The sequence below is a fragment of the Mastigoproctus giganteus genome, chromosome 6 (genome assembly GCF_048544385.1).
Source record: "Mastigoproctus giganteus isolate SK-2022 chromosome 6, ASM4854438v1, whole genome shotgun sequence".
Lineage (NCBI taxonomy): Eukaryota > Metazoa > Arthropoda > Arachnida > Uropygi > Thelyphonidae > Mastigoproctus > Mastigoproctus giganteus.
In genome coordinates, this window is record NC_143580.1 from 55,624,440 (window position 1) to 55,651,572 (window position 27,133).

General features: G+C 37.9%; 1 protein-coding gene across 2 annotated transcripts in view; it reads right to left on the reverse strand.

Annotated features, from left to right (window-relative positions):
* LOC150084292 (uncharacterized) overlaps window positions 1–27,133 on the reverse strand; it is a 143,157-nt gene that overhangs the window by 104,788 nt on the left and 11,236 nt on the right. For both annotated transcript variants that reach the window (XM_090375969.1, XM_090375968.1), the window contains exon 2: window positions 23,352–23,458. In XM_090375969.1, the coding sequence (XP_090232095.1) occupies window positions 23,352–23,391 (40 nt within the window). In that variant the 5' untranslated portion in view covers window positions 23,392–23,458. The remainder of the gene's footprint in view (window positions 1–23,351; window positions 23,459–27,133) is intronic.

Consider the following 27,133-nt stretch of genomic DNA (forward strand, 5'->3'; position numbering starts at 1 on the left):
AGGACCAGTTAGTCCTGAAACAGGCTATCACAGCAGTCTCATGTTTTAAGCAAATGGCCAATTAATCTACATAAATGCCAGCTGTTTGAAACTAGTGCAGTACATATAATGAGAATTAAGGCCATTGCATCTATGCAGTTTAAATCCTGCTGACTGAAAAATAAATTAGAGGGCAGGATAGTTTTACTGGCAACTTGTGACAATGGCAACAGGTGTATCTTTAAGACATGCCACAACTAGTTTGATTTGATTTGGGTTTTCATGGCACAAGGGTGATTAAGGTCATGATGTGCCAAGTCAATGCCACAACTAGTGAAAACGGTGTCACTACAAAAGAAGGTTCAATGCACTGAGTGGTTTATTCAGACAAAATCTGATTCTCAAGTACAAAGAAACTACTGAAAAACATATGAGAAAGAATGATCACCCATTCTGCCTAATATTAACCATAATATATTTATTGTTGATATAACTTGTTTTTAGAGCCAAACAGATTCCATACCCAGAAAGGTGACATGAAAAATATATTGACCATGTATCCCTTTAAATAGTTTATGGGGACGAGTCAGTTACTAAGTAGCAAACAAACATAGCTAAATAAACACTAGATGAATAATTGTAGGTTTTTAGCAACAATTGGCAGACCACTCCATGTCAATGGAATGGGAACACCCTAATTCATTCCTAATAAGAAGTTTAAGGATACATCATCTGCAGGGAAAGTGGTGACTTTTTTGTGGGACTCTTGTAGTTTCAAAATCCAGAAGTTATCATGAATGCCACATCATACTGCACACTTCTGAGGAAACCCACTCAAGTTGCAGAAGATGGCCTGTGACACTGAAATATGAAATACTACTGTTGCATGTTGATGCAAGGAGCTGCATACAGTGCATGCAACCCAAGAGACCATGAATAATTTGGATGACAACTCAATCAACCTCCTACAGCTTTACCTCACCCTAGCAATTTTCATTTGTTTGGTTCACCTAAACAACAGTTTGGTTGCAAATATTTTTGCAATAATGAGGAAGTGGAAATAATGTACATCACTAGTTATGACAATAAGTGATGTCTTTTTTAAGTAGCAGTTTTCCAAAATTTGATAAAGCAATGGGACAAGTGCATAAATCACCAAGTAATTTATTTTTCAACATTATCACCAAAAACATTTGTTTGATTATATTGAAAAATAAATGCTATGCTCAGGTCAGTTCCTACTTAGTACTTTTATTTTTTCCTTTACTGCCTCTGCCAATAACAGGCAGGGATTTATGTGCATGATGGCATTTTAAATTGCAGATTAGTCAAAAACCACTCAATGCAATACACTTTCTTGTAGTAATGCAATTTTCATTAACAGTTATGTAGTATTTCAAGGTGTGAGAACTTGAGGAAGACAGCTGGATAAGATATTAAGCAGTCTTAATATCTTATGTAACTGCCTTCCTCAACTGACTTTATTCAACATGTCAATAAAAATAAGTTTCTGTAAACTTCTTACAGATTTTTTTTATAACAGGCTTAACCATTTTTCTCTATCTACTTTACTTTTCATGAAATTTAAGAATGAAGACAAAAGGATAATATTTTCCCAATACTTCTAAATTCCATCTAATTTTGAAATGACTTTATTGCTCTATAAGTCAGTTATATTCTTTGAAATGCCATATAGCTAAACAGAATCCTCCAAATTTATGCACAAGAATATAGTAAATAACATGGCATGTCACTAGCAATACATTTTTTTTAATAAGCATACTGCTAGTGACTTATATAAGTAAGGAAAAAACCACAAATTATGTAGTTTTGGGTGTTCCTATTAAATGTTTAACCTAGCACAGATTAACAACAGCTGAACAAGGGCAGTTACCCCACACACACACACACACACACACACACACACACACATACATACACACATGCAGTTATATATATTACAGTATAAGATTGAATGTGAATATTCCTGTGACTAGTGAGCTAATGTGTACTTGATTAAAGTAATGTTAATGTGGAAAGAGAGAACTATAATATACTGTTAACTTGTGACAGATGTGCAAAAAGCTGGAGCTTGAAACTTCTGTATCAGTTTTTATGAAATGCCTTCCCTTAGGCTAAAATAAAACAGTGCAGCTAGCCAATTCCTAAAGTGCACAGCCAAATTAGAAAGTTTTCCTATTATTTAATTAATCTTATATATCCCACTCAGCTCACAACTAATACTGAAACCAGAAAACAAACTTTCTTGTAATGGATGCAAAATTATTTACTTTTGTAAATGATTTAAATAATCTGAATATTAAGATAATCTTAAAAGGATATGACTGAATATTATAGTGATTCTATTTTAGTATTAATATAAAAGTCTGTTTGTTTTCTTTTCCATCACTACATAACTTACTTAACTGCAAACTGACTAATGGGTTAATAACAGGAATTGTGAAACAGATTTCGACACTTGTCCTGTAACTTTAATGTACACATCAACTGACATCTTAAAATATTTAATATTCAGTCTTGGGCTGTAACACATACAAGTGCACTATCCAATATGACAAAGTCCTCCAAGAACATTTTTTGGCAGGTCTTCAATAAGATGTTTCTCCATTCCCCACCCACCCAAAAGTTTTATTCAGATTAATTTTTAACTTAACTGTTTTGCCCACAGCAGAAACTCGTTACATTTACTTCCCTCAACTACTGATATATAAACCAGCTCATTTCTCATTTACTAATACTGCTGATATTCTTCAGTTATAAAATGCATTTTAAATCACATTATTTGAGTATAATTGTACTGGACTATCTATGTTTGTTTGTTATTTGGTTCTTAGGAGCATTAGCAACTAAGGCCATGTTGCTCCAGGGATATGCAGTGGTCATTCCCTGACCTTTCCGTATTTGGTGGTCACGGGCTCAAACCCCAATCTAATCAAGAAGCGTGTGCTACACACTGCTGCTCCTGCCCACTTGGCTACGGAGGCACCTGACTATCTATGTATTATTATTATTATTAGCCATATGGTGCAAGGAAGCCTGAAGCTTATGCTGCACCAGCCAATACAAAAATTCCCCGAGTTACCCTGTGAGAGACAGAGAGAAAGTAGAAAGGAATCACCAAGAAAGAGAAGAATGATGATATCCAGCTCAAGACTCTGGGTTTGCCAAGCCTATATTCACCAGATGTGAGCCCCTGGAGATATGTTGGCTGATCTACATAAAAAAAAGTTTAGAGAAACAGTATATTATTAAACAAGCCTGACTTAGCAGTTTTATGTTCCTCTGAACATTCCCCTCCCTCCCTTTCTAGGAGAGAAAATTCTTAACTAAGTCTAAGGTTTCCTGTAGCCAACACCAGTAAATAAGCTTAAGGGCAAAACAGTAAAGCTAATCAAATTTTCACTGCATCAGCAATCATTATATATAAAAAAAACATTCAAGTGAACACAAAAAAACTAACATTTTGAAAAAATGTCACTGAAAATTAATATATATGATGGTCAAATACCACTATCACAGTGACTCATAATAAAATAAGTCACTGTGATAATAGTTTATAATGCTGAGATAATGGTTTATAAAACAGTGATGTTATAACCCTTCATTTTTAGGAAGCATAATCTGAAAAGGATATGATTGAATATTATAGTGATTCTATTTTAGTATTAATATAAAAGTCTGTTAGTTTTCTTTTCCGTCACTTACAGAGGGGAAGAAAAGAAGAGAGATAAAAGTACTTACAATGCTTTTATCTTTGGAAAAAAAAAAAAACATTTTATATTTACCACAATGAGTACTTTTGAAAGTAATGTAGTGCTCTTATGTGTGAAAATTTTTTACCATCAGCTTTGGAAACAAAAAGCTGTTTATGGAAGTGCTGTTTCTTTACCGAATGCATGAAATATTTAATGCAACTTTTTTTGTACATGTAAGGTGCAGTCATATTATCTGGTCTCCTACTTCATCTAACACAAATAATACAATAAAGAAGTACAAATTTTAAATCATTTTCAACTTATAGTACAAAAGATAAGTCTACTCATCCATTGCATCTTTTTTTCTCTCGCAAGCTATCAAGGGTTGTAGCAAATAATCCTACCCACCTAAATATCATTAGCAAATTTTGATGTGGAACTTATATTACAACATTGACATTAAATAAAATCAGAAACTCTATCCTTCCCCTCAGGGCATGCTACATTTGTAATCCCCATCTTTTACCTATCCCTTTATCTACATCCAGCAAACTACTCCCAAAGCAACACTCCAAATTTAGATGTGATTTTTCATGCGGGACTCAGTCAAAAACCTTACTAAATTTTAAGTAAGTTATATCAAAATTATTCCTTACATGCAATTCTGTGATTACCTCATAATATCTAGAAATTCTCTCAGATATGCCAGACAAGCTGTACTTGCAACCTGGGAGTCTAAAATGCTGATGGAACTGATATTCAGGTGACATTCAAGTCAAGTGTACCCAATTTCAGCGAAGTCTGGACAGTCTGTGACAGTCAAATCCTCTGCCTTCACAATGGCGGGACTGTTAGTAATCCTGGGTATAACCTCCATGCACAAGCACACTGTGGGTGACCACCCAGGTGCGAACCAACATAAGCAGGCGTCTAGGTGAGGCACCCACACCACACGGAGGAATGCTGCCCTGTGTTACCAGGCAATACTAGGTGGTAGATGGCTCTCACCAACCGGCACAATACCAACACTTTGCTTATTGGAGGCTTGAAGTGGTGGGACACATGTTTAGGCTCGAGCTAAGTTCCAGTCAATCCTTCCCCATCTCTTCCATCAGGTAGTATGATTGATATCTTTTGTGGTTATGATGAACACCATGGTGAGATCCAAGTACAGGTCACTGTTGAAAAAAGCCGTGAATTAGGGTTGAATTTGAGAGTGTCTGCAATTCTGCCCAGACACGATAGGAGAGAGTATATGATGAGAGCCCTGTTGTTCAATTCGGCCCTGGAAAGATTGTGCAAGGCTCAAGGGGTAGAATTATTTTTCAGCCTGGTCTGTACTTGTTAACAGGAGAGACTGCTTCTACAGGGATGGGATACACTTAAATAGAAAGGGTGCAAGAATGTTTGCTGATGCTATCGAGGCAGTGTTAGGTGGGTTGGAAAACTGCTAGATTGGGGGGATACAAGGACTAATAGATTAACAGTAGCCACTGGCAGAGGTGAAAGTGATTCTTGCACTGCTTCTATTGCAATGAGCCGCAGCCTGGAAAATAAGATGCAGGATATTTCAGAGACTGCTGGGTATCATTGGGATACAAATAAACACATGGGTTGTGTTAGGGTAGCTAAGAAAAAGAACAGGTGCATGTATTCTTGCGTGTACACCAATGCTAGGAGTTTAGTAAATAAATTTGATGAATTTGAGGTATTTCTCAAAACATCAAAGGCAGATATTGTGGGGATTTCAGAGACGTGGTGTCACACAGATATAAGGAATGCAGAACTGGAATTTGGGGAGTACAATATCTACAGAAAGGATAGACAGAATAGGAAGGGAGGAGTGGTTATGCAATTAGTTAAGAAATACACAAAATCCAAGGAAGTGAAGCGAGTCGAAATTGCTGGACAGTGCAGTGTCGAGTCAGTTTGGTGTGACATAAGCATTGGGAGATCAAAATTGAGAGTAGGAGTGTGCTATAGGCCTAATGACTCTGACGAGTATAATAAGAAACTGTACAGGGAAATAGAGTGGGCCAGTAAATCAGAGTCTCTTATAATGAGGTATTTTAATTTCCCAGATATTGACTGGAATTTGGAGGCTGGTCACTCACACACTAGCAAGGCTATTGTGGATTTATTGGATGATTGTTTTCTACATCAGCATGTTCGGGAGGCAACTAGAGGGAGTAACTTGATTTGATTATCAGTAGTGATTCTTCATGCATTAAGAATCTGCAAGTAAATAAACCACTAGGTGGCAGTGAACACAGTGTGCTGAAGTGGGATTTACTCAAAGCCATTAGGGGTAAAGGGAAGGGTTATTGCTTTCGTAAAGGCGACTACGATGGACTGAGACAGTATTTAAATTCTATACAGTGGGACCAACTGATGATGTTACCAACAGCAAATTCAAAATGGGAAGCATTCAAAGAACTTATCTTGGAAGCTACTAGGCTTTACATACCAACTAAGAAATATTGTTCAAGGTTTAGGCCTAAGTCAGATGAACTAATGAGACATATGGCAGAGAAGAAAAATGCATGGGATACCTACAATTTAACACGTGACACAGAAGCCTATGATAGATACAAGTTGATCTGTAACCAAGTTACAAAGGAGGTTAGGCAGGCGAAAGCAAATTACGAGAAATCTTTGGCAAGGGATGCAAAGAAAAACAGCCAAGAGTTCTTTACTTATGTAAACTCTAGAAGGAAGGGGATGAATCAGATTGGTCCACTTGATATTGATGGTTCAACTGTTGATGATCCTGCTCAGGTAGCTAACAAACTAAATGAATATTTTGCATCGACATTCACACTTGAGGAGTTATTCAGTGAGGGGAATGCCAGAGGTGTATTCAACTTTGGCAGTAAGCTAGAGAATCTTGTAATAACTGAGAGTAAAGTGAAGGAGAAATTGTTGAAGATAAATACAAGAAAGGCACCTGGGGTGGATGGGATCTATCCAGTTATATTAAAGGAGGCAGCAAAGGAAATAAGCAAACCCTTAGCCATAATTATGAGAGCTTCCTTGGGCTCAGGGGAAGTACCCATGGACTGGAGATGTGCAAATGTGACCCCAATTCACAAAGGAGGATCAAAGCATGACACAAGTAATTATAGACCTGTTAGTTTAACTTCTGTTCCAGGAAAATTAATGGAGGCACTGGCTAAAGAAGCACTGCAGGATCATCTAGACAAGACTTCAGTTATAGCTCAGACATAGCATGGTTTTGTTAAGGGGAAGTCTTGCCTGACCAATTTGATTGGATACTATGATGCAGTCACTAAAGAACTGGATGCAGGGAATAACTTTGATATTATATACTTGGATCTTAGAAAGGCTTTTGATACTGTTGCACATGGAAGACTGCTGCACAAATTGGAGCAGTGTGGCATTGGAAGCAAATTGCTGCTATGGATAAAGGGGTGGTTGAGGGGGAGAAGACAGAGTGGTAATCAATGGACACTGCTCATCATGGACTAATGTTATTAGTGGAGTCCCTCAGGGTTCAGTATTGGGTCCATTATTGTTTTCTGTATTTATAAATGATATTGATGATGGTATATCAAGCTTAATGTCCAAGTTTGCAGACGATACGAAGGTTAGCAGGGTTGTCAAGGACACTACTGACACAATGCTACTGCAACAGGATCTGGAAAGGTTGAGTAGATGGGCTGAGAGGTGGCAAATGAAGTTTAACATTGACAAATGTAAAGTACTACATATGGGAAACAGCAACCCCAGAGCAACGTATCAACTCTGTGGTACTACACTGACAGTGGTAGAGAATGAAAGGGACCTGGGGGTGGTTGTGCAGGCAGATATGAAGTTTTCTGAGCAGTGCAGACGGGCTGCAAGAGTAGCTCATGGTGTATTGTCGATGATATATAGGAATTTTTCTAGCAGGGATAAGGTGATTATTCCCTTGTATAAGGCAATAGTCAGGCCACACCTAGAGTACTGTATACAGGTCTGGAGGCCTCATTTCAAGAAGGATGTAGAGATGCTGGAACGACTACAGAGAAGGGCAACAAGATTAGTGAATGGAACAAAGGGGTGCTCTTACGAAGAAAGGCTTAAGTTTTGCAAATTACAGTGTCTGGGGGACTAGGCACCGGCGAGGTGATCTGATAGAGGTGTATAAAGCCTTGAATGGTTTGAGCATACTCAATGCTGATGGGATTCCTCCTCTTGCTCAGAATAATCACCTGAGAGGGCATAAATTTAAATTGGGAAAAGACTCAATGTAGGATAGACGTGAGGAAATTTGCCTTTAGCCAGCGGGTGGTTGGTTGGTGGAATAGACTTCCATCCTTTGTCGTGGAAGTTGATAGCCTAAATAAGTTTAAGGCTCAGCTGGACAGGTATTTCGAACGAACAGGGGTGAAGTGGAAGTGGTTATTTTTTATTTATTTATTTATTATTATTTTTTTATTTTTATATTTTTTTTTTTTTTGGCTGATGCATAAGCTTGCTTTCTTGCATCAAATGCCTCTACTAATGCTAATCCAAACTTCCTTACATTTCGAGGATACAGCTCTAAAACAGTGTTCGCAGGCCAGCTGCTAGTTAGTACACCTGATGGAACCTATTGGTAACTCTCTAGGAGGCTTCCGGATCAGCTAGTTTATAATCTTGCTACCTCTACTCTGCCAGATAGTGACTAGAGGGAGTCCGAATACTATGCGGGAGGCATTGTTGAGGTCAGGTTATGTCAAGGAGCTGGGTATATTCTTACCATGTGTGTATACCATTTCCAAAAATTTCATTACGTCATACAGCATGTCCATCTATCCACCACTTCTTATTATTGAATATACCATGAATTCTTAAACTCATAGAGCAAGCTTATCTGCAAAAAGATCTAAACCTCCCAAACACTTCCTAGTTCATTTCACAAATATATGTGGTCTCAATTCTAATCTCAATGATGTCCATTTCCACTTGAAGTCTGCCAAACCCCCATGTACTTTTTCTGACAGAATCTCAGTTATCGGTTTATTCAACTACTGCTCATCTCAGTTGCCCAAATTATTCACTGTATGATTCCTTTTGCCTCAAAGGTGGTACTTGTGCATGTGTCCGTTCCGATATTCCCTGTTGGAGACTTAGTAATTTGGGATCTCCTCTTTTCGATCTTCTCTGGCTTAAATCTCTCTACCTCATTCTGTCAAATTCATCTGTTGTCTCTAACGTTCTCCCAACTCCATTAATCACTTGGAGCTCTTTGACTTCCTCTCTTTGCAACTTGACTTTCTCCAGTTCAACTTTCCTAACAGTGAGGTAATTTTCCTTGGTGATTTTAATGTTCAGAACTCCAGCTGGCTTCCATTTTCTAGTCACACCGACCCAGGTGGTCAAGATTCTAAGGCTTTTGCAATTATTAATGACCTTGCACAGATTGTTCATTTACGTACAAGAACACCAGACAATCCTAACCATACAGCCAAAACGCTTGATCTTTTTCTCACAAATAAACCTTCTAAGTACAAGATCGAAGTGAGTGGTCCTTTAGGCATCTCAAGACCACAACTTGGTGATTGTCTCTTTTCCAATGGAGCCATTATCTCATGGCTATTCCCAACCTTGTATTTTTTAGCATTACAAGAATGCAAAATGGGATGACCTGCAGATTCTTTTATTCTTTTCCTTAGTTGGATTACTGTTTCAAAATTTCTGATGTCAATGTTTGCTCAGATTGTGTCAGTGAAATTATTCCTGTAGGAATGGAATCCTTTATTCCACACTCCACTTTAAAATCTCGTCCTTTAGAGAAGAATGTTGCATATCATAATTCGCTTGTTTCCAATTCTTCAGTTTCATTTTCTGCCTACACCAAAGCTCGCAACAATTGAAAAGCAGTTATTAATCAGTCCAAACTAGATTTTGAACAGGCTAAGAGTAGAAAACTTGCTTCTTGCCCTAATGGTAGCCGAGCATTCTGGTCTCTTGCCAAAGCTATTGGCCGCAACTTTTGTCCATCTCTGCTCCCACCTCTGTCAAAACCAGATGGTTCTGTTGTCACTTCAGCCAAGGATAAACCTGCTAGCATCCCATTTTTCTTCCAACTCATGTATTAATGATCTTGGTAAAACACCTTCCACCATCCAACACGCTTCATTTAATGCCTCCTGTGGTCTTCCATCAAAAGGACATTAGAAGGATTTTGACGAATCTCGATGCTAAGAAAGCTCCAGGTCCTGATGGTATTTCTCCACTTATTCTTAAAACCTGTGCTCCTGAACTTACTCCTGTTCTTTACTGCTATTTTTCATTTTGTTATTCCAACGGTATTTTTCCTACTGCATGGAAATTTGTCATATCCAGCCAGTTCCTAAAAAGGGTGACATATCCCTGCTATCCAATTATCATCCCATTGCAATTACTTCTACTCTTTCTAAAGTAATGGAGAAATCAATTAACCACCAACTCTTAAACTACCTAGAAACCTTCTGTCTGATCAACGATCGCCAGTATGGATTCGTCAATGTCGATCCACTGGAGATATTCTGGCTTATGTTACCCATTTATGGACTAATTCAATGGAAAGGTTCGGTGAAACATAAGTAGTTGCTCTTGACATCTCAAAGGCTTTTGATCGTGTTTGGCATAAAGGTCTTCTAAACAAGCTTCCATCTTATGGTTTGCCAACTGTTTTTTGTAATTGGTTATCCAGTTTTCTCTCTGATCGCTCACTGAGGGTGCTGGTAGATGGCTCTCTGTCTTCTAACTTCTCCACTAATGCTGGTGTCCCCCAAGGCTCAGTTCTTTCCCCCACTATTTTCCTCTTATATATTAATGACCTTCTTCCATTGACTGGTAATCCTATCCATAGTTTTCCAGATGATAGTACCTTGCATTCCACTTTCCATTTTGAGAAACCTTGCCCTGCTCAATCAGCTTCAACTTCTCGAATATCCACTAGCAATTCCTTAAATGCCAATCTCCAGGTAACTCTCCAGTGGGGCAAAGACAACTTAGTTGATTTCAATCCTTCTAAAACCCAGTCCTGTCTTATATCTTGCAAAAAGGATTCTTCTGCTCCTATGCTTATCTTTGGTGACACTCCGATTTCTAGGCAAAATGATATATTTCTTTTTGGGATTATCCTGACTTCTAATCTCTCTCTTGGTACAAGCATGTTGTTGTTATTTGGTTTTTAGGAGCATTATCTTCTTTCGTCTTCTCAACCTCCAATCCAAGCATGGTACTAAGTACTATAGGTTCTAATACCTCTCATGTTTGGGGTTTTCATAAAAAAAAAAAAAACCCAGACTGGTCCAACATGAGCTTCCATTAATCAAACCATACTGTGATTCATAGAAATGACACCGAAGAAGAGAAAATGCTTGATTAAAAAGCATGTTTTGGTCAATTGCAATACATAGATTATGGAATATAGTAAGTTTTCTAGTGAAAACCAATACCAGAAATCTTGTTAATTACTTGCTTGATAATCACGATTATGTATCAATATTTACTTTTAGCTAACATCAGATTTTAATTTCATAATTTCTCTACCCCTTTTTTGGACCTATAACCAAAATTACCAACCCATATCTGATGCTGGCTACCTACTTTTTATATTAATTTAATCATTTTTGTTTTATAGTTCCCATTTATCTAATTGGCTTTGCAATTCAGCTTTTAATTTTGTTTAATTCATTATATCACATAGGATATTTACATTCCTTCTCATGCCTATAATATCTCCAATTTCTGCTATCCTTCTCCTATTAGTTATGGCATTTTGTGTAATTTATGCATCCATCTTAGACTTTTTAACAGATTTATATATTTCACAAGCAATACCATAATCACGAGTCTTACATAAGAATACACAGTCAAGTGTGCATGTATAAAGCTAACACGATACACTAAAACTACATTTAATTAATGAATTTCTCTTTTTCCATTACAAATTGTATGGGAAAAAAATGTAAGTGATGCTGGATTTCTATTTGTATATTTTTAATTAAATTTGGGATGGCTTAAAAAATGATGAGTTTTTACTTCAGGATGCCCAGAAGACAATAGGCACTTAAAAAAAAAAGCAATTTTCCTTTCAGGGATTTTGCTTACTTCTTGAAGTAAAGTGTAGCTTGAGAATCTCAAGAAATTAAAGTTGAACATATAACAAACAAAATAACTTTTATGTCAATGAGAAAGCACTACATAATCACTTTATATTACTTTACACGAAAGATGCTTGGCATTTAGGGTTAGAAAAAGATGCAAATGTTTTTTTTTCTTTTTTAACTAAAGAAATCTTGGTAACAATTCTATTCAAATTAATTGTTATGCTGAGATAATTTATGGATTTCCTTTAGTAAAGATATGCATTCACTTTTCGTAACTTAATAAACAAATAGTCTATTTATTAAATACATATGATGACGCAATAACTTTTCCAAAGGCCACAAATAAGTTGCTAACCTACTGCATGCTCTTATGCAGCTGGCAAGTGTCATTGATGCAGAGTAACATATTACAGGTGATTCCCACACTGTTAAATCTGGAAAAACAGAGTGCTAAGTGAATCAGTGGTAAGTGAGCACCATATTCCCATAAGGTAACATATGTATTTGTGAGTTGCAGTCTATGCCATAGGATAATTGCTAATCAATAATAAAAGGTAGTGAAAAGATGCACAAATGTCAGTCAAAATATTTAATATTCAAAATTTTGTACATATAAAATATTCTATATTACATACCTATATGTGGTAAGTAACTACATTACGTATCAAAATTAAACTTAAAATTCCAATTAAAATCATGAATTTATTAATCTGACGGTTTGTTTGTTTCGGAATTTATTGGGCGCATCGGCAACTATGGCCATAGTGCGCCAAATCTGACGGTACTGGGCTTTGTCGAGCTTTTGTATCTTTGGACTGAAAAATGTGTTGTACTTTGTCCGTCTTCTTGTTGTTGTACAAAATATGTAGGGATTGATTTCTTTCTTTAAATTTCTTATTACCTCGAAACTTCATTGCATGTCAGGGTTGTTCTCCCAAAAATAATCACACATTTTTTCCAAAGTGTTTGAAAGCTCCACTATGTCTTTTTGCAATCAGTGACTTTATCGGTTCTTCATCTAGGATCATGTTATCTTCTCTCTCAATTGCACATTCTTATTCTTTGTCATTTCCATGAGTTCTTCATTAGAAAGGCCATCCCTGACGTTGTCGATCATCTCTTGTACGCCATCATCATCAATTTTGTCCAATCCTGCTTCTTTTCCGAGCTCAACAATTTGCACTTTAACATTCTCAACCGAATCATCTGATTCTTGGAAATCCTTTATGCAATCCATCCAAACTTTCCTCCACACTCCATTCATGGTTTTCTGAGTCACTTCATCCCAGGCACTTAAAATGTTGTAGGATTTCCAAAACTTCTTTAGGCTCGGTACATTTTCACCAGTGTTGATGGCTTTAATAGCTTGGGAAAAGGTGTTCCTTACGCAGTAACCTTTAAATGTGGCAATAACACCTCAGTCCATTGGTTGGATCAGAGATGTAATGTTTGGAGTCATTTAAAAAATTTTTATATGATTGTTCAAGTCTGTCTTCTAAAGCTCTCTTTGCTTGGATGTCCTGGCCAATTGTCCACAATTGGAATTGCGTTGTATTCAAGGTTGTTTTTTGCACAATAGTTTTCCCCTGTGGGACAGAAGAATTCAGAGTACTAATCAACAATAAGTGACCTTGTTACCTGAACTTTTTTATTAGCCTTCCAAATTACATGTAGGATTGATTAAGTGATAACTTTTAAGATCCTTAGATTTTCCGAATGGTAAACTAAAAGGGGTTCTAATTTAAAATCCCCCTGCGGTGTTAGTACTGGTAATGCAGCGGGGAAATTTTAAATTTTAGATTTTAAAGTCAACCGATCCCTAGCCGTTTTGAAGCCTGGCATGTTTTTATCTTTTTTCTACATAAAACTTCTTTTAGGCATTCATTTCCAAAAAAATCCTGTTTAATCTATGTTAAAAACTTGTTAATCAGTATAACACCCCTCTTCAATAATTTTAACAAATTCTTTTTGATTGGTATTGGTATTGGTATTGTTATTTCTGGCGCAAGGGCTACTAGGGCCATATTGCGCCTATCAAGGGTAAAGGAGTCCAGGTATTGTGATTATAAAATCATGTCAGATGCGGTCATATAGCTGTATCTCTTTGAGGAAGCAAAAAAATTCTATTAGATTTGCATCATTGCCTATAATGTGACGAAGTGTTAAAGGTTCTTGAAGATTTCGTAGAGTACCGAATGAGGCTTTTCTGGCAGCAGTATATAGTGTACAATCAATGAGAATGTGTTTGATAGTGAGAAAAGAGTTGCAGTGAGTACACTTCGGAGGATCGTCTCCTGTGAGTAGATAAAGATGGGTGAGGTGACTGTGACCGATTCGCGCTCTGGACAAGACGACTTCTTCCCTTCTGTTTACACGGAAGCTGGAAGCCCATAACTGTGGTTCAGATTTTATTTGCAGGAGCTTGTTCTGCAGTTGAGCTTGCCACAAAAGTGTCCACTGTTCTTTACATACATGCCTTATATAGGATCTATAGTCAATATACGGAACGTAGTAATTCGTCGATGCTATGTTGGATGATTGTTTTGCTGCATAATCCGCTTTTTCATTCCCTAATATCCCCATGTGGCCTGGGATCCAACAAAAGATGACTATTTGCTGGTGTTCTTGGATATGCATCAGCCGAGATTTTATTGTTGCTATTACAGGATGTGTTGGCGAGGAGGAATTTTGCAAGGCTATAAGTGCACTCTGTGAGTCTGTATATATCACAGTTTTTTGGATGGACAGATGGAGGATATTTTCTAAGGCAAGGTTGATGGCATATAATTCTGCTGTATAACTGCTGCATTCAGTGGGCAAGGAAACAGAGATAGTGTTATGGGGAAAGACGGCTGCAGCCCCGACTCCACTTTCAGACTTTGATCCATCAGTGTATACTTTTGTAAAATGTGGATAATTTTGTGTGTGAGCAGTATGGAGTTGTTGCATGTTGATATTAGCAAGCGATTGTTTTCCCCAGCTTAGGAAATAGCTGTCACAGGATGCTTTAATAGAATACCATGGAGGATCTGCACTGTTTGAATCTTGGAGGACTTTGTCAAGATGTATATTCCACGTTTGCGATAATACCTGCAATCTGATGCCAGTAGGTTGAGCTGCTCTAGGTTTGTTTCTATAGTGCATAAAGAACTGTGGATCATTAAGTATTGGCCTAATGGGGTGAGTAGATATACTTTGAATTTTGGCCGCATAGTTTAGGAGTAACATCTTTCTCCTGAGTCTGAGGGGAGGTTCATGGGTTTCAATATAAAGACTTTGTACTGGCGACGTTCTAAAAGCACCTACAGCAATCCTGAGGGCAGAATGTTGAATAGGGGCAAGACATGATAACGCGCTTTCCCTAGCAGAATCATACACCGGGGCACCATAATCAAGGCGAGATCTAATTAGGGCTCTATATAAGTGAAGTAGGGTGCAACGATCTGCACCCCACGATGTAGAAGAAATAACTCTTAGTAAGTTCATTTTTTTCTGGCAAACAGTCCGTAGATGTTTAATGTGTTCTTTAAAGTTCAATTTATTGTCAAAAATCACATCAAGAAGACGAACGCTATTCACAACTGCAACAGGTTGGTTTCTTAAATGTATTTCAGGATCTGGGTGCATCTTTCGTTTGTTACAAAAATGAATGACACTAGATTTCTGATAGGACAGTCGGTAACCATTCTGTGTCATCCATAGTTCGATATTATTGATTGATGTTTGAAGTTGCCTCTCAATAAAACTCATGTTTTGTGAACTGCAAGCGACCGTCAGATCATCAGCATATAGGAATGAAGTCACTGTATTGGGAATAATTTTAGTCAACTGATTTATTCTTATTGCAAACAAAGTTGCACTAAGAACAGAGCCCTGAGGGACTCCTTCTTCTTGTATATATGTTTTGGAAAGGACTTGCCGATAGCGAACTTGAAAGGTCCTCTGCTGTAGGAAATTCTGTATGAAAAAAGGTAAGTGACCTCTCAGATCCAGGGAATGTAGATCTCTCAGGATGCCAAAACGCCAAGTGGTGTCAAAGGCTTTCTCTATATCGAGACATGCCATGACGAGATGCTTATTTTGAATAAATGCATTCCTAATATTAGTTTCTGCTTTGATCATAAGATCCAGTGATGATCGGTTTTTCCTGAAACCAAATTGATTATCAGATATTATGTTTTGGGAATCAAGGTACCATGTTAGTCTACGGTGTATTATTTTTTCTAGGGTTTTACTTAAGCAGCTGGTGAGAGAAATGGGTCTATAATTATTAGGCATAGAGAGATCTTTCCCTGGTTTGGGTATTGCCAGTACAAAAGAGTGACGCCAAGAACTGGGGAATGAATGTTCTATGAAGATGCGATTATAGAATGTCAGAAGCAAAGATAGCGATTTATTATCTAGATGCTGTAGCATTATGTTGTATATTCCATCAGGGCCAGCAGCGCTGTTCCTTGCAGTGGATAGAGCCTCTTGAAGTTCTAGCATAGTGAGTGGTTGATTGTACGGTAGAAAGGATTTGGTTCTGAAATTCAGGTGGGATTTTTCGGCTGAAGTCTTAATCTTTTGAAATGATGATTCGTATGCTGTTGATTGAGATAACTGTGAAAATACTGCGCCTAGGGCATCTGCAATCTCTGCAGGAGTAGACAGTTCCAGCCCGTTCCAGGTGATAAGTGGAGAGGACAATGGGTGAAATTTGCCATTTAATTGCCTGATTTTTTTCCATATAATTCTTACGTCAGTATTTTTATTAATTTCAGTTGCGAATCGAATCCAAGAGTCTTTTTTTGCTTTTTTCCTAATATGCCGGGCCTTAGCTCTAAGTTTTTTGTAGTTTATCAAGTTAGCAGTGGTAGGGTATTTACGGAATAAATTCCAAGCACGGTTTTTTTCTTTTTTTGCATTTCTACAGTCCTCATTCCACCAGTAGTTTCTGCTTTTACGGATACTTGACTGTGATTGAGGAATGGCAGTAGATGCAGCTACTAGGATCTGTTTTGTAATATGGTTGGCAGCTTTGTCAATTGGTTGATATTCAATGATCTGGTTGTCAAAGGATACATGGGAAGCGTACTTTGTCCAATCTGCCTTAGAAAATTTCCATTTTTTGCTGGTTTCTGAAGTTATGCAGAGTGAAGTTTGTATTTTACAGATTATTGGGTAGTGGTCACTATTGAGTGGATCGTCCAGAGCAGTCCACTCAATACTAGGAAAGAGGATAGGAGAGCAGATGGATAGGTCTATTGCAGAGACTGATCCTGTTGGGAGATGGAAATAAGTTGGAGAGCCTGTATTTAATATGGTTAGATTTTGTCTGTCGACAAGCATTTCAATGAGTTGTCCTCGGGCGTCTGTGTTGGGAGATCCCCACAATGGATTATGTCCATTGAAGTCGCCCAATAAACAGAAAGGAGTTGGCAACTGCAAAATGAGATCTTGAAGTTCTTGAAACGTACAAGGATCACTGGGTGGCAGGTAGATGGAAACCAGTGTTAGGTTAATGCCAATCGCTATTCGCGTGGCAACGGCTTCAATGGCAGTTTGTAGCGGAATGCGTTTACAAGGGACTCGTGAGTCCACGAGTATGGCTACCCCTCCATGAGCATTTGTGGTTGTAAGTCTGTCTTGCCGAAAGAGAGTGTAATTTTTTATCGAGGGAGACAACTGCGGTGTTAAATATGTCTCCTGTAAGCAGATTCCAATTGGATTATGGTTCATAATTATTTCGTGGATGTCGTCAATATTGCTGCGAAAGCCTCTGCAATTCCATTGTACGATGTTTTTCATTGTTTGGGTTTATATGGAGTAGCTGCATCTGTCTGCTTTTTGGAAATCTGTTTCAGGCGGTCAGCTTTCATCTTCTCTCTCTTTGAAAAAACAGGTCTGGTTTCTATTTCGTCTTCTGGATGGATTTCTAAAATGGTTTCATTTTCTTCTTGATTACAAGTCTCATTTGTGTCCATAGCGGAAGAGGATTCAGCATGCTGCTTTTTAATGGGATCAGCATTTTCTTTTTGAGCAGGTCTTAGGGAAGTTGCAGCAGCAACAGGTGGTATCGTAACTGGTGTGTTACAATATCTGGTTGAAGTCTGTTGCTTTGAGGACTGTGGTACGGAAGAGAGTATAGATCGAGCCCACTCAGAAATAGAAATGTTTGGTGGTATTGATGTGTCAGTCTGAACAGATATTGTATGAAATCTTTTGGTAGCATCAGCATATGTATGTTTTGGTATCACTTGCTGTATTTGTTTCCTTGCTTCTGAAAATGAGACTTTTTTTTCTACCTTGTACTTCTGAATTTTCTTTTCATATTTCCATTGGTCACATGTTTTAGAGAAGGCTGGGTGGTTGCCTTTGCAATTAGGGCAGAGTGAGGACTGTGATTTACATTCAGCTTGGGTATGCTCCTTCGAGCCACAGTTAGGGCATACAGCATCACCTCGACAGACTGTTTGGGAGTGTCCGAATTTCTGACATTTATAACATCTTAATGGATTTGGAATATACGGGCGAATGCGGCAGTTCAGATACCCAGCTTTCACCGATGTAGGTAGGTTTGGTGAACTAAATGTCAGTATGATGCTTCGAGTTGGGATAAGTTCGCCATCTTTCTTCAGCATAATCCTTTTCGCCTGTGTGACCTTCTGATCTTGCAATTCATTTACAATTTCCTCCTCTGAGACATTCATTAGGTCCCATTCTGAGATGACACCTTTGGAGGTATTGAGTGTAGCATGTGGTGACACCTTGACTGAAATTCCACCAAATGTGGAGAGTTTCAGAAGGGACTCAGAGTGTTTGGAACTGGTGGTCTCAACCAGTAGGTCGCCAGATTTTAGACGTCTCACCATTTTTGGGGAACCTGCTACACTTTCCAGACATTTCTGTATGAGAAATGTAGATAGATTGCCTATGGCCTGGTTTGTTAAAGAATGCAAGATCAGGAAAGTAGGATGTTCTATCCTGCAAGCATCCGTCTTCAGTCTCTTTCTGGTGTTTGTGTCATCATCGGGATGGTGCAAATCCAATGAGTTAGGATTTGCTGTCTGGATCGGGGGAAAGTTGTCGAAATCCATGTTTTGCTCCTTTTGGCCCTGGGGGTTTGCTTTACCACCCAGGTTTCCGGCCCCGCCACGGGGAGGCAGGAGCAGTGCCACGAGGTGACCAAGCGGCTGTGTTAGTAAGTTAGTACTAATAGAAAAAGGAAACAGAAAGGTGGTTTTCCTTTCTGGGCTTCTGCCTACTGTTTGTAGTGCGAGACAGCTACTCTAATATAGAAATAAAGAGAACGGTGTTTGAAACTAAAAATATAAACTGATTGCTTAAATTCTCTTTTTAGAAAACGCTTTCAGAGACGCACTATAATCGCTTGGCCACGGAATGCTTGGCACCCGGGGCCATTCTTTTTGAAAGTTTTGGCTTCTTGATTTACACTTCCGGCTTCTCCCTGGATTGTTAAGTTGTGTAGGTTACAACACATTTTAAATCTATCGAACCTGCCCTTACTAGCATTAAATGGCTGCACATTTTTTTTCATGATGAGCTTTCTTCAAGCGTTATATAGGTTAATCACTTTTTCTCTAATAATAATTTATCTTAACAGAATTCTGTTGAATATTATCTTCAATAAAAATTATTTAGAAGTCTCTCCATTTCAATCATAATAGCTGGCCTAGCCCTAGTCAATTTATTTGCCTGTAGTGGAAAAGCAATACTGCATATTCCTTAACTTGATCATTTTTTCAAATGTTGATCTCGGAACTATGTAACAAATTGCTGGACTGCAATTAAATTAGTGTGGAAAAATTTCTAAGTCTGAGAAATGTTTTAATGCTATTCTGCTATTCATTCTCATGCTGTCGACATCAGACGAAATGTTTCATTAAAAATGCCAAAAATTTAATCTGTACATTGGTAAAAGAGCATTATAGTGAGTTGTGACAGTGCTATAGTGAGATACGGGTTATAATATAAGAACAGCATTATAGTGGATCAGCGTAAAACAAATCACATTATAGTGAGGGCTTACTGTACCTTAATACACAAACAAATGTAAGTTGATATGACATGGGCTACTTCAGAATCCAAGAAGTCTAGTATGAAACAGCATCAAAAAGGATCCCCACCATCCAAAAAATCCAAGACAAGGCCTTCAGCTGTCAAGATCATTGCAAGTCTTGTGGGATTCAGAGTTGATTCTTATTGATTTTCTGCTACCTCATACAACAGTTATGCTCTATATTACAGCAACTTGCTTCCCAATAATGTACTTGTAGCAGTTTGCAAGACAATATCTAGCTAGCTAATTTCAATGGGAGCTGACCGGGCTAGTCAGGTGGGTAAAATGCCTGTCTGGCAACCCAAAGGTTGTGGGTTCGATTCCCGCCTCGGGCTTGGATCAAAGTACTGCAAAAAAAAAAAACCTTGGGAGGTGCATTATGGCCACAGAAGCCTATGCGCCAACAACTACCAAAAAAAAAAAAAAAAAAAAAACTTCGATGGGAATCATTGCTGCAGAATAATAGAAGTCCACATATAGTGAATTTGACAATGATATCAAATTCACTGTATGTGGATTTGACATTTAACCAATCCACATTAAACTTCAGGCAGCCTACAGTGATCATCACTTGGTTGGACCAATGAAGGAACATGTGATCTGATAATTTCGACACGACAGATGACTAACTCGTGTGAATCTCCCGAATTTGCTGTCCAGCCTGTATTAGTGCACCGCTATGATAATGGCACAAATATATCAGTGCAGAGAAGTGTTTCCCAAACTTTTATGCAGCAGTGCTTCCATTCCAGTAAAACTGCTTTTCTACCACCTCCTGAAAATTATCTTATCACAGAGCATGAATGGTATTAATTCTGATTCTGAAGGAATCCTTAATTAAATTAAAAGTGAATTATGTGGAAATAAAACAAATAAGAAAATCAAACCATTTTGTATGCATGCAAGATGAATAAATGTATAGCAGTTCAACAAAAACATTGAATTTTAATGAGTCAGTAAATCCTTGAGCTTGGCTCTGTGCTAATTTATTAATGTCTAGTTTTATGTTTGAGTCTTAAATCATCACTATCATCAGTAATTATCAGTCTATTACACTATCCAGTTAGTAGTGTTGCATATTTGTTTGTTGATACTCCCACCCCCCACAAAAAATCTGTAGTTGGAGGATGCACTCAAACTGGACATCTCCCACTGAGGATGCTGACCTGGGGGGGGGGGGGATAGCATGGGATGCAACACTGGCTGCAGTTTGTCTGGCCATGTGGGATTCTTTAACCTGAAATTGCCACATAGGGTGCCCTAAGCCTGCGACTTTAATCCTCCCAAACACTTTGTCTGGTGGGCTCTACCACCATAAATGTTTTTGCTGCTCTTAACAGCCCCCCATTGAGGGCAGATTCCTCCACAGGGGTGCCCCTCTATCTCTTAACTTCCAAATCTTGGTGGAAGCCTTCCTTGAACCCACTTTCTAATAATGCTACTTCCAAATATAAGATTTAAACATGACTCTAGTTTTCTCAATGTCCTCAATGTACTGCACTCTTTAAATTTCACCATCCCCTTGAACTTCAAAATTGTTCCCCCTCCCCTGCTGGGAGTGAGCAGTACTACCCCTGATTAGAAACACTAGCGTAGTGGGACAATACTGTGAAATTGAGTAACAGGTTTCACAATTCTGGCAAATACATGTTTTTGTAAAAATAGAAGCCCAGGCCAATCCTGAACCGCTTTTGTATTATTAATTACTATAATCTCTCTTCCCTCTCTCTCCATATATATATATAGAAAATGAAAAATTTTATATACCTTCTTGGCCTTCATCTATACTCCATAACTTATACTTACACTCTCTTCCAATAAAAACTTTTTTTTTTTTTAAGGACCTCCTCTATGGCAAGCTCGAGGAACACAAAGGTTCACCTCAGCCAGAGACCTTACACCCTACTTCCTGGCCCACCTCCTCATGGCAGTGGACAGGCAACAGACCTTGGTTTTCCAAGGGCCCTACAGCTAAGAGGCCAGATTAACAACAGGCCAACCCAAAACAACACTACACAGACCACACAAAATAACACTACACTATCTGGCTTTGACAGTTTGTTGTGCAACAAATTACACAATGCGGTTTTCCAAGGGCTCCACGGCTAAGAGGCCAGATTAACAACAGGCCAACCCAAAACAATACTACACAGACCACACAAAATAACATACACTATCTGGCTTTGACAGTTTGTTGTGCGACACAAATTACACAATGTGGAGTTGAGGGAACCCCTGGTGCCACAACATTTAAAACTAAACACTGTCCAGTTAGTAGCTCTCTATTTATAGTTATAAAGAAAAGACTGAAGGTTTGCATAACTCTTGAATGTTCACAGCTTAAACGAGATCTAGAATGCACTGTATTCCCACCATTTGGAGAACTTGAGAATGTTCAAAACCATGGGAATATTGATTATTTTATAAATATTAATATCACATACTAGATATTGTAATAATATACAATAGTTAAACCAGATTGCAATAAAAATCTGATCCACTCACATGACCTTAAATGTGAGTTGAAAAGTGGGAAGGGCTAAGATTTATTAATGGATAATGCTACTTCCAAACAAAATTTAAACATGGCTCTACAGCAGGGGTGGGCAACTTTTTTCATCAGCGGGCCGAATGAAATTTTCGTATCATGATGTGGGCTGGAATAGATTGAACGATTTAATAAAAAAAATCAGAACCTAAAAAATGTTATATTACTTGAATTACCAAATTATTAATGTATTTTTAAAAAAAATATCTGAATGTCCAATTATCATTGAAAATGCGGCATTCGGCATCAATTTTTCTTTTAATTGGCTCATTTTATGGGCTATAAATTATATTAAATTAAAAATTGTAATAATTAGAAAAGGCATAAAACATAAAATATCTCGCACCAATATTATTTTTTTCAATAAGAAGTCAAACCCAAAGGAACTTTGTTCGATCGATGCTACAATAATAATTAGGAAATAACTCTTTGACGCTGCGTAGAATCACTTGGTTACTGTTGTACTGGCCGCGATTCCCGATTGAACTGAATTAAGCCGAACATTTACGGCGAGTGTAGTCAGGTATGGATTTTCTATATTTATGCATTTACCGAGGGGACCGGATTCAACATCGTCGCGGGCCGGATGTGGCCGTGGGCCGGCTGTTGCCCACCCCTGCTCTACAGTTTTCTCAATGGCCCCCTAGAACACTTAATTTCACCACCCCCTTGAACTTCAAAATTGCTCCCCTCCCTGGGAGAGAGCAGTGCTGCCCTGATTAGGAACACTAGCTTAATGGAATAATACCATGAAAATGAGTAACAAGTTTTGCAATTCTGATAAATACATGTTTTTGTAAAAAATAAAAACCCAAGTCAATATCCTGACCACTTTTCTATTGTTAATCACTATGTAATCTCTCTTCCCCCTTCCTCCACACACACACACACACACACACACACACAAACACACACACACACACACACAAAATGAAAAAATGTAAGTAAAAACTACTTACCTTCCTGGTGGACTAATATTTCTAGATCTGCTAAAACCATGTTCACCAAAATGGTCTGGTGGCCCACTAGTGAAATATCCACGATTCATCATTCCTTACACAATGTACTTGAAAAGTAAATAGTATGGCATAATTAAATTCAAAAAAAGAATTTCAATACTAGAACATAATTCTTGCAAACTTTTTAACACTAATTTTAGAAATGTTCCTGAGCTATTTCTCTCACATCTGGTTTTAATGCAAAATGGACTTTTGTGAAGGTTTATAATTTATAACTTAATACAGGGGTGGTGAACCCATGGCGCGCGTATAAAAATTTTTTGGGCACGCAGAATTCAGGCGTCCCAATAAAATTTTAAACTTCAAAACATCATTCCAGGAATCCACCTTGAGTCGTGACCTGCGCACGCCCATTCTATCTGCCAGGCATGTAGTGATGTCACACCATTCAGTAAATAGCTGTATTCATGCAGTGACTTGTTTTAAGTCAGAGGGATAAGACATACTGACAAAATTGTGATTAAATGTCTCGAATATCTCCTTCCGAGGGGCACACGAAAAATTACGAGTGGCACATGAGGGTAGTTTTTCAAAAGATTTAGCCAATTTTGGCATGCAAGCTTAAAAGGTTTGACACCCCGACTTAGTAAATACCTTTTTTTCTCAACTAACACATACATCTGTTTTCTGAGAGCCAAAAAAATAAAAAAATAAATAAAAATAATAATTTGACTCAAAGGAAGTCGATGCCTAAAAAAATTTAAGTAACACCTTTTTATACCTCTCGTGTTTGGGGTTCACATAAAAAAAAAAAAAAAAAAAAAAAAAAAATACAGTTGGTCGTCGACTTACGACCGACTTCCGTTCTGACTGACAGGTCGTAAGTCGATCTGGTCGTATGTCGGCCATATATTTATTAACAGTATTTTTTAACCTTTCTAATCTTTTTATCATCTTTATGATTTATTTTTATAATCTTTTATTTTTCATTTTAAATACAGTAATGTTTTTATCTTTTACTTAGCGATACTGAATATACCTTCGTTTCTACGCCTAGGCTATCTCTCTCTCTCTATGAGGTTAAATTCAAACGTTCTCTACATTTTAATTGGTTTATTATTCATACTGTTTATAAAAAAACAAAACTACAATCTATAATTATATTGTACATAATGTACTGTAAACACAAAAATACAATCTAAAATTAATGTAAAAATTAATACAAATGAAATTTACAAAATCAATTTTCAATCTTTGCTTGTGCTGGGTTGTGCATCGTCAGGGTCATGTTCTTGGGTTGAGGTAGGAAATGTTTATTTATAGAGACATTATGCAAAGAAAATCTTTTTTTAAAAACGCTTAAACCACCCAGTACTAGCCTGAAAATCTTCTGTGTAATCGTCTCCGGTGCGCGATTTTAAACTGAAACAAACTTCTAGCCTTTGCTTGCACTGTGTGAAGGCTCATGGGTGTATTTTTTTGTATTAAATCTTCCATCCACATAAACAACAATTTCTCCATTTCATGGATGGGTTCCTGTCGTTGTTTGGTTAAAATTGTAGACTTAATAAGTGCAGAACCTTTCACAGCTTCCCGAATTCTTTCTTTGTCCTTAAGTATCGTCAATACCGTGGAATGTGATAACTTCAAGTCACATGCTATCGTATTCACTTTCTTTCCGCCTTCATACTGCTGGATAATTTTCATTTTACACTCTAAATCAATAGTTTTCCTTGACTTTTTAGCTGGCGTATATGTAGATGAAGTCATTTTCCTTTTACTAAACATTTTATGCGTATTTCAGTAGAATTTTAATTAATACACCACACGCAACAGATACTTGAAAGCGACTGGATGTATGTGCCTGGTGCTGTCTTCAGGCCTCCCGTCATCGATTAATTTATTTATTATTTATTTATTTTTTTTGTGGTCGTAAGTGCGGCCGGTCGTAAGTCGCATAGGTCGTAAGTCGACGACCAAGTGTAGTGGCAAATGATGCAAGAAAGCAAGCTTATACAGCATTAGCCTTAAAAAAAAAAAAAAAATCAAACTATCCACTTCCACAATAGCAGCAGTCAAGTACTGGCTGGCTGAACATAAAATTCCAAACATTTATTCTGCAACCATCCTTCCTCAATTTGAATGTATGCTCCCCCTCATAAACGTGGTCTGAGCAGGAGGAAGGATCCCATCAGCATTGGCTTTGCTCAAGCCATTCAAAGCCTTAATCATTTCAAATCGGATTAACCTCGCAGGTGCTCCAGATGCTACAATTTGCAGAACTGAAGCCTTTCTTGGTAAGAGCTTACCTTTATTCCACTCACCAATCTCCTTGCCCTTCTGTATACCCATTCCAGGAGCTCTACATCTTTTCTAAATTGAGGTTTCCAGACCTGTATGTAAGTACTCAAGGTATAGCCTGACTACTTATACAATGGGATAATTACTTCCTTATCCCTGCTAGCAAAATTTCTGTAAATAATTATCATTAACAAAACACCATGAACTATCCTGGCAGCTTGTCTGCACTGCTCAGAGAACTTCATATCAGACTACATTTATACCATTTTGCACTACCCAAATGTAGTACCTTACATTTGCCAATGTTAAACTTTAATTGCCATTTCTCAACCAAACTGCCTAATTTTTCTAGATCTTTTTGCAACAGTATACCTTCATTACTATCATTAACAACACTTCCAACCTTTGTATCATCTGCAAACTTAGACATTAAGCCTGATATACATCAAGGCCTCTGTAGCCGAGTGGTCAGGAGCGGGAGTGCAGTAGCACACGCTCTTTGAGTAGACCGGGGTTCAAGTCCCTGACTGCTGAATACGGTCAATCTGCCAACCCACACTGGACCAGCGTGGCAGATTATGGTCCATTTCCCTAAGCATGAATTGTTGAGGAGGCTTCCATCCTGCAGTGGGTTGATAATGGCTGCACTTTACCTTTTTTTACCCTCATCAATATACAGAAAACAACAATGCACCCAGCAAATCCTGTGGGACCCCACTAGTAACACTAGTCAACGAGGAGAAGTGGACATTGATAATCACTCTGTCTTCTCCCACTTAACCATTCCTTTATCCATAGCAGTAACTTGCCCTAAGTAACTTTTCCTTAATGCCACACTGCTCCAATTTCTACAGTAGTCTTATGTCCAACAGTATTGAAAGCTTTTCTGAAATCCAAGTATATATCAAAATTATTTTTGCTCCAGTTCCTTTGTGACCATATCATAGTATCCAATCAAATTGGTCAAACAATATGTCCCCTTAACATGCTGTGGTTGAAATATAACTGCACTCCTGTCCTTTAACTAGTAACTCCATCATTTACCGGGAACAGAAGTTAAGCTAACAGGTCTGTAATTACTCATGTTACCCTTTGATCTCTCTTTGTGAATTGGGGATACATTAGCACATCTCCAGTCATCAGGGTTATTCCCTGAATCCAAAGATGCTCGCATAATATGGCCAAGGGTTTGCTTACCTTCTTTCTACCTCCTTTAATATAATTGGATAGAGTCCATCCACCCCAGGTGCCTTTTTTGTTTAACTTCAACAATTTCTCTTTGATTTTCCTCTCGGTTATCACAAAATTGTTCAGCTCCCTGTTAGACTTTGATAAACTTCTGGCATTCCCCTCAATAAAGAATTCCTCATATGTGAATGTGGATACAAAATACCTATTCAGCCTGTTAGCATCCTGAGCAGGATCATCAACAGTGCAACCATCAAAATCTAGTGAACCAATGTGATTCAAACCCTTCCTTC